The 12,074-nt window shown below is 34.9% G+C and overlaps 1 protein-coding gene across 4 annotated transcripts in view; it reads right to left on the bottom strand.

The window, feature by feature from the left end:
- LOC137170289 (proteinase-activated receptor 2-like) overlaps window positions 1-12,074 on the bottom strand; it is a 117,360-nt gene that overhangs the window by 9,302 nt on the left and 95,984 nt on the right. Inside the window, exons 2-3 of one of the 4 annotated variants that reach the window (XM_067573532.1) lie at window positions 5,888-5,986; window positions 850-2,428 (exon numbers count right to left, since the gene is read on the bottom strand). The exons of 1 other annotated variant lie outside the window; for it this stretch is intronic. In XM_067573532.1, coding sequence (XP_067429633.1) covers window positions 1,413-2,428; window positions 5,888-5,986 — 1,115 coding nt within the window. In that variant the 3' untranslated portion in view covers window positions 850-1,412. Of the gene's footprint in view, window positions 1-849; window positions 2,471-5,887; window positions 5,987-12,074 lie in introns of those variants that run through there. 2 more of the 4 variants (XM_067573531.1, XM_067573533.1) reach the window with 2 other exon arrangements.

Raw genomic sequence — 12,074 nt, 5'->3', positions numbered from 1 at the left:
CACAAGACAAGCTCATAAAAGTATAAAATATATAAAAACTGGTTCAATTTGTAAAGATTATCTTTACTTTGGAGAAAGTTTTATTTTTCTTACTTTTGTCAAGTCCCAAACAGGAAGCACAAACTCCAACTGCATGTTTAATATGTTGAAAACTGCAGTTGCCTTTCATTAAGTGCTTTGTGAAATCTACAGTAACAGTTAAAGTAAACTTCTTCAACATGATATAAGGCAGTAAATGGGAAATAATATTGAGGGGCATGTTTTTTGTGACCTAGGTTACTTGCCATAGTAGGGGAATTGTGGAGAGGGTTAAAAAGGAGAGGAGAAGAAGAGTTTTTTTCAGAGAAGTCAATTGTATTATTGGTTGCTAACATGTTGTGTGTAAACTGAGGACAATGACAAATAAAGTTCCATAAAAGTTTACCTTCACCTCCCGTGGTATTCTGTGCAGCAGTGTAACAGAAGAGGAGTGAACAAGAGCTGAGTGACAATCATTAACTGAAGTGAACAATTACGGTGTTAAAATGCCATTTCAAAAGAAAAGAAGAAAAAACAAAGACGGGTGGATGATGTGTGTTTTCACAAAATGGCAACAAATTAATTGATATTTTTACAGTTGGACAAAGAAAGAGACATTTCTGACATTATGCCAGGCCCTGGGAGGTATGAAAAATCCTCTACACACAGAATAAATAATTGGGATGAAATTTTGTCTTTGAGAGGAATTTTGGATGAACACAACCCTGGATTGTGAGCAAAGGTTAAAATATCAAGATTATTTTGAAAAGGAGAAATACCTGGATTGATCTTTCCCATGTCGACCCGTCCACAGAGTCAGGAAACCGCTAGTTAGACAATTACTTTTATTGACAAACTAAAATGTAGATATACAAGCAAAAATTATTACTTTAAAAAACACAGAAAAACTTTTATCCTACAGTATAAAACCTGCTAAATTTTGCCCATTTTAGATTTGGGTCTCAATTCTGGCACATCAAACACTGACAGAAAATTCATCAAATTACAACATGGAATAAAAGATTAGACCCATTAAAACTGAATAAAGGCAATCATTCATATCCTGCTGAAATCAAGCAAACTGCATCAAGCAAAGTGCATAAAACAAGTGTGTTGTAAAAGATATAAAGACAATTAAATGTATTAAAACAATATAAGCAGTCATTTAGACAGCTCAAAGCTCTGAAACAGGAGGTCATTGCCAAAGATGACTCCTTACATGTAATGAACCAAACCTGAGGTGGAAGAAGTCACAGTAGAATAAGAAAAAAAAGGTAACACTTTATTTTATTTAATATACAAATGAAGAGACCTGTAAATTAAGTGTTACCGAAAAACGATATCTGAAGGGAGATAATGATCAGGAATAAAACAGCTTAATAATGATTAATCCACTAGCATTCAGTGCTCTGTGTTTTTCCTGACTTAGGCGTGGTGTGTTGCTCTTGTGAGTTTTTCGGAGCCCTGAAGGACACCTTCATTCTCTTCACTGTCCTCTCGCTCCTGCAGAGGAACGTGTTCTTCACATGATCCCTGAAGTCCTTGGAGATAAAGTAGTAAACAAAAGGGTCAATGCAGCTGTTGAGACTAGCCAGGCAGAGAGTGGTGATGTAAACTCCGTACAGGTGGTTGTCGGCCCCGTCCAACAAGAGGATATGGTGTACCAGCAGCATGACGTTACTGGGGGTGAAGCACACTAAAAACATTACCAACACTGTGATGATCAAGACCACAGCCTTCCGTCGCTTCTTGGTGATGGCAACATTTTTCATGCTGTTCCTGAGAGCTTTGAGCATGAGGATGTAGGATATGATACACACAATAGTGGGAACAACAAATCCCAGAGTTCCCATTGTTAGGAAGTAACCAGCTGCTATTTCCACCTGACTTTCCCTGGTGACATCATGGCAGGTAAGGATTTGTAGATCATAGTTTGTTACTTTGACCTGTTGGTCATACAAGTAGAGAGGGATGGTGATAAGCCAGACCACCACCCAGACTGTGATGGAGACGGCAACAGGTATGTGGTTGTCCCTCTGCTGCGTGGACAGTGGGTGGACCACTGCCCAGTAACGCTGGACACTTATGCAGGTGATAAAGGCGATGGAACAGTACATGTTGCTGTAGAAAAACGCCACCAGCACTTTGCACAGCCCTTCTCCGTAGATCCAGTTGTTCCCGTTGAAGTGGTATGATATCTTCAGGGGGACCCAGATGACAAAGAGCAAGTCAGCCAGAGCCAGGTTTGCCATGTAGATTGACGACGGGTGCTTTTTCTTGGTCCTGAAGAGGAATACCCATATTGCCATGGTGTTGGTGGGCAGCCCCACAGCAAACACAATGATGTAGATGATTGGGAGGAAGATAGTTGTAAGATGACTGCTCAGGATTTCCTTGTCTTGGGGTCCGACTGCTACCCCATCTGGGCTCTTTATATCAGGGATGGCTCCATCTGTTGTGAAGTGAAAATATGAAAATATGTGAAAAGCAGAAGTATGCAGGTTTATATGCAGGAACAAACTATAATTTGACTACATCTGAAACTCAAATGTGAGCTGCACTCTGTTCCTTTTAGCTGTGAGCATTTTGATCTGTTTCGTACTTGTAATAATAGTCCTCTGAGCTTTAGTCATCAGCATTACAACAACATCCATTTTACATATAACTTTATTATATATTTTGATCAAAGTAATTCTCATCCAGCCTATAAAGGCAATCAAGACCAAAACATCAAACAAACAGGGCCTATATTCAACGTATGTTAATGTAGAAGTACTTTTTGGCTGGACCAGCCACAGACCAGCCGTATAACCGCGGTTATCTGTAAGTGAGTGAATGTCTGAGTAATGAAGTTTCACCACTGGTTGGCTGGCTGAGTGATGAAGTTTCACCACTGGCCGTTGCTCTTTTAAAATGAGTCAGCGTGAGATGATGGAAACAGAGAACAGCAGCGCGGCTGAGAGGAGCTTCCTGAATTTGCACGCAAAATGCTGTCAAAATTTTCATTCATAATTTCCAGCGCAGCCTCCATGATCATCGACTGGGAAAGAGGCAGAAAAAAGCACATAGAGTCATGAGAGAGGTTGAACATGTAGTTAAAGCGCCCCAAATAATAATCACTCTGACAAAACATTCAATGCAGAGTGAGAAACGAGAATTTACAGAGTGAAACATATGAAACATCCCAAGATATGAGTGGAAAGTATTGTTCTTGCAACTGCATTTATACCCTTTTTTACTCAAACGTACCGTAACCATGTCATGTGATACACTACTTCCGTACACTTTACCAGCAAATATTACTGGGACCACTACAGAAAATTGCAAATGAACATTTAATATCCAGGAATGCACATTACAGACACTACCACTGACCATGCCTATATGCATGCATGTAGGATTGTCCTTCGCATAACTTGAGAACTGTTCATTCGATCTACTTCATACCTGGCAGGTGTATTGCTGGGATTCAAGGAAGTGCAATGTTGATGTGTTTCGATGAGTGGTTCTTGAGAAATATCTAAAAATACCTCATAAACAATGTTGATTTGCTTTTTCTGCCCATGGAGGCAACGAACGGAAAAACACACAGCGGTATCAGAGGCTCGTTATATTGATGAATGTACAAACAAGATGCACAAATAGCATAACTAGGTTAGATGTTTTATAAAGTACACTTCAGACTGCCAGAAGTGTACATATTACACTAGACAGAGCAAATGAAGTCTCAGTTTGGTAAAGTGGTAAAATTGTGACCTATTCAACTTCAATGAAAAGTTTTTTTGGCCTGCTTGTGGAAACTATATAATAATCTCACATTTCACTCCATAAAACCAGAATCACCAAGTAATACCTTCCATACAATATCATGCTCAAACTGCCTCCTTACTATCACTACCAGTAACCTACTTGTTCCTGTGAAGGAGAAAGCTGCTAATATCAGCTCTTATGAAATGTGACTGTTCAAAATCGTAATTTGAAAATAGATTTTCGGTTTTAATTCTCCACACTACTTTTGTTTGATTGAGGGATTGCCAAAAGAAAAGCACATTTTTTTGTGGCCCAGCACAGGGAAGATGCAATGAGATATTCTATTGTTAATAATTCTATTCTAATTCTATTGCTATTGTTAATTGTAATGTTCCTTCTTTCCGACAGTATATCTTGACAAAGAGGCTGGAAAGAGGATGAACAGAGCAAAACACCACATCAGTACAAAACTGCTTTACAGGCACTTTAGACAAATTAGAAATGAGGCAAAAACATGAACATGTTTCATTGTCATGCATGGATATAGAATGAAGCAATATTACTAAATATAATGTGCAGAAACATTATGTAGTGTACCCTCATTGGGACCATCACATCATATGAACTTTAATTAACTGATTAAAATAGGACAGAAAGAAATTAAGAATATTCCAAGAAATAAATTAAAATTAAAAAAGATCAGTTTCAAGTTAGTGAAATTGAGAAAACACACTTATGTCACTTTTTGTGCAAAGAGTACATCATTTCCATTTGAATTTTGTATTCATTTCATCTAGTTTATGATAAGATGTTGGCTTTGGTGCTGCTAGGAACATGAATATATCAGACAGTGTAAAGTGAGTTTGAGGTAAAGGGAGGCTGAGGTGAAGGTACAGTACACACGGCACAGCACAGCCGATGGTAGAAGTAGACATTGTAAACATTAGAATTATAACTGAGTGTTATGTATTAGTAGAATTTGTTTGTAGTTACTCACGCCTTTGCACTGTACCTGGACTAACAAAAGACGGAGATTTACACATATGTAATAAAGGAGTGTATCCTACTGCTATGTAGAATTACATAAATATACACACATTACAAACAGGGACTTTGCAGGTTCTTTGTTTTGTTTTATTGAAGCATCCATTTCCATCTAAACTGGCTGTAACTTTGCGGCGATATCAGCAGAGGTGTAAGAGGTACAGGAGTACAGGAATAAATACAAAATAAAGCAATATAATTAAATATAATGAGCAGAAACATTATGTACTATATCCTTACGGGGACCATCCCATAATCTGAACTTTAATTAACTGGTTTAAAAGGGACAAAAATAAATTGGGAAAATTCCAAGAAATAAATTAAGATGATAAAAGATCAGTTTCTTTTCTTTGTACTATATGAAAATCACACTACGTCATGCATTGACACTGAATGTTACAAGTGATTGAAAATAGTTATTGCAAATTAGTTACATAAATGTAGGGCTTAAATAGTGAATAATATTTGGCAAGAGGTTCATTGTGGTGTGAAAGGTTTGAGTTTCATTCTGCTCAGAAAACATTTTCTTTTCATACAAAATTGCACATTACATGTTTCGTATATAAAATAACTATATATATACACCCTAAAAGGCAGATGTGAATACCACATGTTAGTGTATACTATGGCAATAATTCAATATAGTTTTGATCTGTTTATCATGTAGTATTTTTTTCCTCCTATAATTTATTTGTGTGCAGTTGGTGGAGTTAGACATGTTTTTTTTTCTTTTTTTTTTCTTTTTTTGGTGTTAGAACTTCTACAATATCCCAGAACTTGGGTATCCAGGTTGGTGCAATTGAGAAAATAAACTTATGCCACTTTTTGTGCAAAGAGTACATCATTTTCATTTGAATTTTGTTTTCATTTTATGTGAATTTGGATACGATGTTGGCTTTGGTGCTTCTACGAACATGAAGAGATCAGACAGTAAAAAGTGAGTTTGAGGTAAAGGGAGGCTGAGGTGAAGGTATAGTACATGGTAAAGCACAGCTGATGGTAGAAGTAGACATTGTAAACATTAGAATTACAACTGAATGTCATATATTAGGAGAATTTATTTGTAGTCACTCACCTTTTATATTTAGTGGCGGTGGACCATTGCTCAGTGCTTCACTGTCTTGGGAGTTGCCATCCACCCCACGTCGGCTCTCTCTACCAGGGGCGCTTTCACCTGTTGTGAAGTGACAATATGAAAACATGTGAAAAGCAGAAGTATGCAGGTTTATATGCAGGAACAAACTATAATTTGACTACATCTGAAACTCAAATGTGAGTTGCACTCTGTTCCTTTCAGTTGTGAGCATTTTGATCTGTTTCCTACTTGTAATAATAGTCCTCTAAGCTTGAGTCAGCAGCATTACCACAACATCCATTTTACATATAACTTTATCATATATTTTGATCAAAGTAATTCTCATCCAGCCTATAGCTTGAGAAGTGTTCATTCAATCTACTTCGTACCTGGCAGGTCTACTGCTGGGAATCAAGGAAGTGCAATGTCGATGTGTGAAGTTGTTTGAATGAGTGGTTCTTGAGAAATATATAAAAATACCCCATAAACAATGTTGATTTGTTTTTTCCACCCATCGAGTCAATGAACGGAAAAACACACAGCGGTATCAGAGGCTCGTTATATTGATGAATGTACAAACAAGATGCACAAATAGCATAAGTAGGTTAGATGTTTTATAAGGTACACTTCAGACTGCCAGAAGTGTACATATTACACTAGACAGAGCAAATGAAGTCTCAATTTACCAACAATGGTAAAATTGTGACCTATTCAACTTCAATGAGAAGTTTTTTTGGCCTGCTTGTGGAAACTATATAATAATCTCACATTTCATTCCATAAAACCAGAAGCACCAAATAATCCCTTCCAGACAATATCATGCTCAAACTGCCTCCTTACTATCACTACCAGTAACCTACTTGTTCCTGTGAAGGAGAAAGCTGCTAATATCAGCTCTTATGAAATGTGACTGTTCAAAATACTAACTTTTAAAAAATAAATTTAATGTTAAAAGTCTCCACACCACCTTTGTTTGATTGAGGGATTGTCTAAAACCAAAATTAACACATGTAGATATCATTACAACTAAATCCTGTGATCCTTGAACTTCATAATTCACATCATCCAAACTAAACATTCAAAACACATCAACATGATAAGAAATACTGATCAAGATTTTTTGTGGCCCAGCACAGGGAAGATGCAATGAGATATTCTATTGTTAATAATTTTATTCTAATTCTATTGCTATTGTTAATTGTATTGTTAATTCTTTCCTACAGTATATCTTGACAACGAGGCTGGAAAGAGGATGAACAGAGCAAAACACCACATCAGTTAAAAAAAATCAGAAATCTGACTTTGTGCATAACTTGCTTTACAGGCACTTTAGACAAATTAGACATGAAGCAAAAACATGAACATGTTTCATTGTCATGCATGGATATAGAATGAAGCAATATTACTAAATATAATGAGCGGAAACATTATGTAGTGTACCCTCACTGGGACCATCCCATCATATGAACTTTAATTAACCTGTTAAAATAGGACAGAAAGAAATTAAGAATATCCCAAGAAATAAATTAAAATTAAAAAAGATCAGTTTCAAGTTATTGAAATTGAGAAAACACGCTTATGTCACTTTTTGTGCAAAGAGTACATCATTTCCATTTGAATTCTGTGTTAATTTCATCTAATTTTGGATAAGATGTTGGCTTTGGTGCTGCTAGGAACATAAATATATCAGACAGTGGAAAGTGAATTTGAGGTAAAGAGAGGCTGAGGTGAAGGTATAGTACATGGTAAAGCACAGCTGATGGTAGAAGTAGACATTGTAAACATTAGAATTACAACTGAATGTTATACATTAGGAAAATCTATTTGCAGTCACTCACCTGGTCTTGGACCTGGAATAACAAGAAAAAAGAAATTTACACACATGTAATAAAGTGTATACTACTACTGTGTAGAATTACATAAATATACACACAGGGATTTTGTAGGGTTTTTTTTTTTTGTTAAAGCACCCATTTTCATCTGAACTGGTTGTAGCTTTGTGGCAATATCAGCAGAGGAGTAAGAAGTACAGGACAGGGGATGTGGTTCACACCAATCAAACAAGCATACTGTATGTTTTTTTCCCTCTATTTTTCAATTTGAATCAATACAGAATAAAGCAATATAACTAAATATAATGAGCAGGAACATTATGTACTGTACCCTCACTGGGACCATCCCACAATTTGAACTTTAATTAATTGGTTAAAATAGGATAGAAAGAAATTGGGAAAATTCGAAGAAGTCCTACATTTATGCAAATTAGGTGCATAAATGTAGGGCTTAAATAGTGAATAATATTTGGCAAGAGGTTGATTGTGGTGTGAAAGGTTTGAGTTTCATTCTGCTCAGAAAACATTTTCTTTTCATACAAAATTGCACATTACATGTTTCGTATATAAAATAACTATATATATATATACACCCTAAAAGGCAGATGTGAATACCACATGTTAGTGTATACTATGGCAATAATTCAATATAGTTTTGATCTGTTTATCAAGTAGTATTTTTTTCCTCCTATAATTTATTTGTGTGCAGTTGGTGGAGTTAGACATGTTTTTTTTTTTTCTCTTTTTCTTTTTTTGGTGTTAGAACTTCTACAATTTCCCAGAACTTGGGTATCCAGGTTAATGAAATTGAGAAAATAAAGTTATGGCACTTTTTGTGCAAAGAGTACATCAGTTTCATTTGAATTTTGTTTTCATTTTATGTGAATTTAGATAAGATGTTGGCTTTGGTGCTTCTACGAACATGAAGAGATGAGACTGAAAAGTGAGCTCGAGGTAAAGGAAGGCTGAGGTGAAGGTATAGTACATGGTAAAGCACAGCTGATGGTAGAAGTAGACATTGTAAACATTAGAATTACAACTGAATGTTATATATTAGTAGAATATATTTGTAATCACTCACCTTCTACAGCTACTGAAACTTGATCTAGAATAACAAAAGAGAAAGAAATTTACACACATGTAATAAAGGAGTGTATACTACTACTATGCAGAATAACATTAATATACACACATTACAAACAGGGACTTGGCAGGTTCTTTGATTTGTTTTATTAAAGCATCCATTTCCATCTAAACTGGCTGTAACTTTGCAGCAATATCAGCAGAGGTGTAAGAGGTACAGGACAGGAGATGTGGTTCACACCAAATAAAAAAGCACAGTGTAGGTTTTTTTTACGTCTACTTTTCCATTTGAATGAATACAGAATAAAACAATACAACTAAATATAATGAGCAGAAACATTATGTACTGTAGCCTCACTGGGATCATCCCATAATCCAAACTTTAATTAACTGGTTAAAGAAGGACAGAAAGAAATTGGGATAATTCCAAGTAATAAATTAAGATTATAAAGGATCAGTTTCTTTTCATTGCACTATATGAACATCACACTACTTCATGCATTGACTAAATGTTACACGTGAATGAAAATAGTTATTGCAAATTAGTTGTGTAAATGTAGGGCTTAAATAGTGAATGATATTTGGCAAGAAGTTGATTGTGGTGGGAAAGGTTTGAGTTTCATTCTGCTTAGAAAACATTTTCTTTTCATACAAAATTACACATTACATGTTTCGTATATAAAATAACTATATATATACACCCTAAAAGGCAGATGTGAATACCACATGTTAGTGTATACTATGGCAATAATTCAATATAATTCTGATCTGTTTATCACATAGTATTTTTTTCCTCTTATAATTCATTTGTGTGAAGTTGATGAAGTTAGACGTGTTTTTTTTCTTTTGTTTTTGGAGGTGAAATTACTAAAGGGTAAAGGGAGGCTGAGGTGAAGGTATAGTACATGGTAAAGCACAGCTGATGGTAGAAGTAGACATTGTAAACATTAGAATTATAACTGAGTGTTACGTATTAGTAAAATTTGTTTGTAGTTACTCACGCCTTTGCACTGTACCTGGAATAACAAAAGACAGAGATTTACACATATGTAATAAGGAGTGTATACTACTGCTATGTAGAATTACATAAATATACACACATTACAAACAGGGACTTTGCAGGTTCTTTGTTTTGTTTTATTAAAGCATCCATTTCCATCTAAACTGGCTGTAACTTTGCGGAGATATCAGCAGAGATGTTAAAGGTACAGGAGTACAGGAATAAATACAAAATAAAGCAATATAATTAAATATAATGAGCAGAAACATTATGTACTATATCCTTACCGGGACCATCCCATAATCTGAACTTTAATTAACTGGTTAAAAAGGGATAGAAAGAAATTGGGAAAATTCCAAGAAATAAATTAAGATGATAAAAGATCAGTTTCTTTTCTTTGCATTATATGAACATCACACTACTTCATGCATTGACACTGAATGTTACAAGTGATTGAAAATAGTTATTGCAAATTAGTTACATAAACGTAGGGCTTAAATAGTGAATAATATTTGGCAAGAGGTTGATTGTGGTGGGAAAGGTTCGAGTTTCATTCTGCTCAGAAAACAGTTTCTTTTCATACAAAATTGCACATTACATGTTTCGTATATAAAATAACTATATATATACACCCTAAAAGGCTGATGTGAATACCACATGTTAGTGTATACTATGGCAATAATTCAATATAGTTCTGATCTGTTTATCACGTAGTATTTTTTTCCTCCTATAATTTATTTGTGTGCAGTTGGTGGAGTTAGACGTGTAATTTTTTCTTTTTTTTTCTTTTTTTGGTGTTAGAACTTCTACAATATCCCAGAACTTGGGTATCCAGGTTGGTGCAATTGAGAAAATAAACTTATGCCACCTTTTATGCAAAGAGTACATCATTTTCATTTGAATTTTGTTTTCATTTATGTGAATTTGGATAAGATGTTGGCTTTGGTGCTTCTACGAACATGAAGAGATCAGACAGTGAAAAGTGAGTTTGAGGTAAAGAGAGGCTGAGGTGAAGGTATAGTACATGGTAAAGCACAGCTGATGGTAGAAGTAGACATTGTAAACATCAGAATTATAACTGAACATTATATATTAGGAGAATTTATTTGCAGTCACTTACCATCTTCATTTTCACCTGGAATAACAAAAGACAAAGAAATTTACATACATGTAATAAAGGAGTATATACTATTACTATGCACAATAACATAAATATACACACTTTATGAACAGGGATTTTTTAGGTTCTTTGTTTCGTTTTATTAAAGCATCCATTTCCATCTAAACTGGCTGTAACTTTGCAGCAATATCAGCGGAGGTGTAAGAGGTACAGGAAAGGAGATGTGGTTCACACCAAATAAAAAAGCACAGTGTAGGTTTTTTTTACCTCTACTTTTCCATTTGAATGAATACAGAAAAAAACAATACAACTAAATATAATGAACAGAAATATTATGTACTGTATCCTCACTGGGATCATCCCACAATTTGAGCTTTAATTAACTGGTTAAAGAAGGACAGAAATAAATTGGGAAAATTCCAAGAAATAAATTAAGATAATAAAAGATCAGTTTCTTTTCTTTGCACTATGTGAACATGACAGTGACATGAACATGTGCACTGACACTGAATGTTACAAGTGAATGAAAATAGTTATTGCAAATTAGTTGCATAAATGTAGGGCTTAAACAGTGAATAATATTTGGCAGGAGGTTTATTGTGGTGGGAGAGGTTTGAGTTTCATACTGCTTAGAAAACATTTTCTTTTCATACAAAATTGCACATTACATGTTTTGTATATAAAATAATGATAACTATACACCCTAAAAGGCAGATGTGAATACCACATGTTAGTGTATACTATGGCAATAATTCAATATAGTTTTGATCTGTTTATCACGTAGTATTTTTTTCCTCCTATAATTTATTTGTGTGCAGTTGGTGGAGTTAGACATGTTTTTTTTTCTTTTTTTTAATCTTTTTTTGGTGTTAGAACTTCTACAATATCCCAGAACTTGGGTATCCAGGTTGGTGAAATTGAGAAAATAAACTTATGCCACCTTTTGTGCAAAGAGTACATCATTTTCATTTGAATTTTGTTGTCATTTTATGTGAATTTGGATAAGATGTTGGCTTTGGTGCTTCTACGAACATGAAGAGATCAGACAGTAAAAAGTGAGTTTGAGGTAAAGGGAGGCTGAGGTGAAGGTATAGTACATGGTAAAGCACAGCTGATGGTAGAAGTAGACATTGTAAACATTAGAATTACAAC

Source organism: Thunnus thynnus, chromosome 19, assembly GCF_963924715.1.
Source record: "Thunnus thynnus chromosome 19, fThuThy2.1, whole genome shotgun sequence".
Lineage (NCBI taxonomy): Eukaryota > Metazoa > Chordata > Actinopteri > Scombriformes > Scombridae > Thunnus > Thunnus thynnus.
This window is presented reverse-complemented; position numbering and strand designations above follow the sequence as displayed.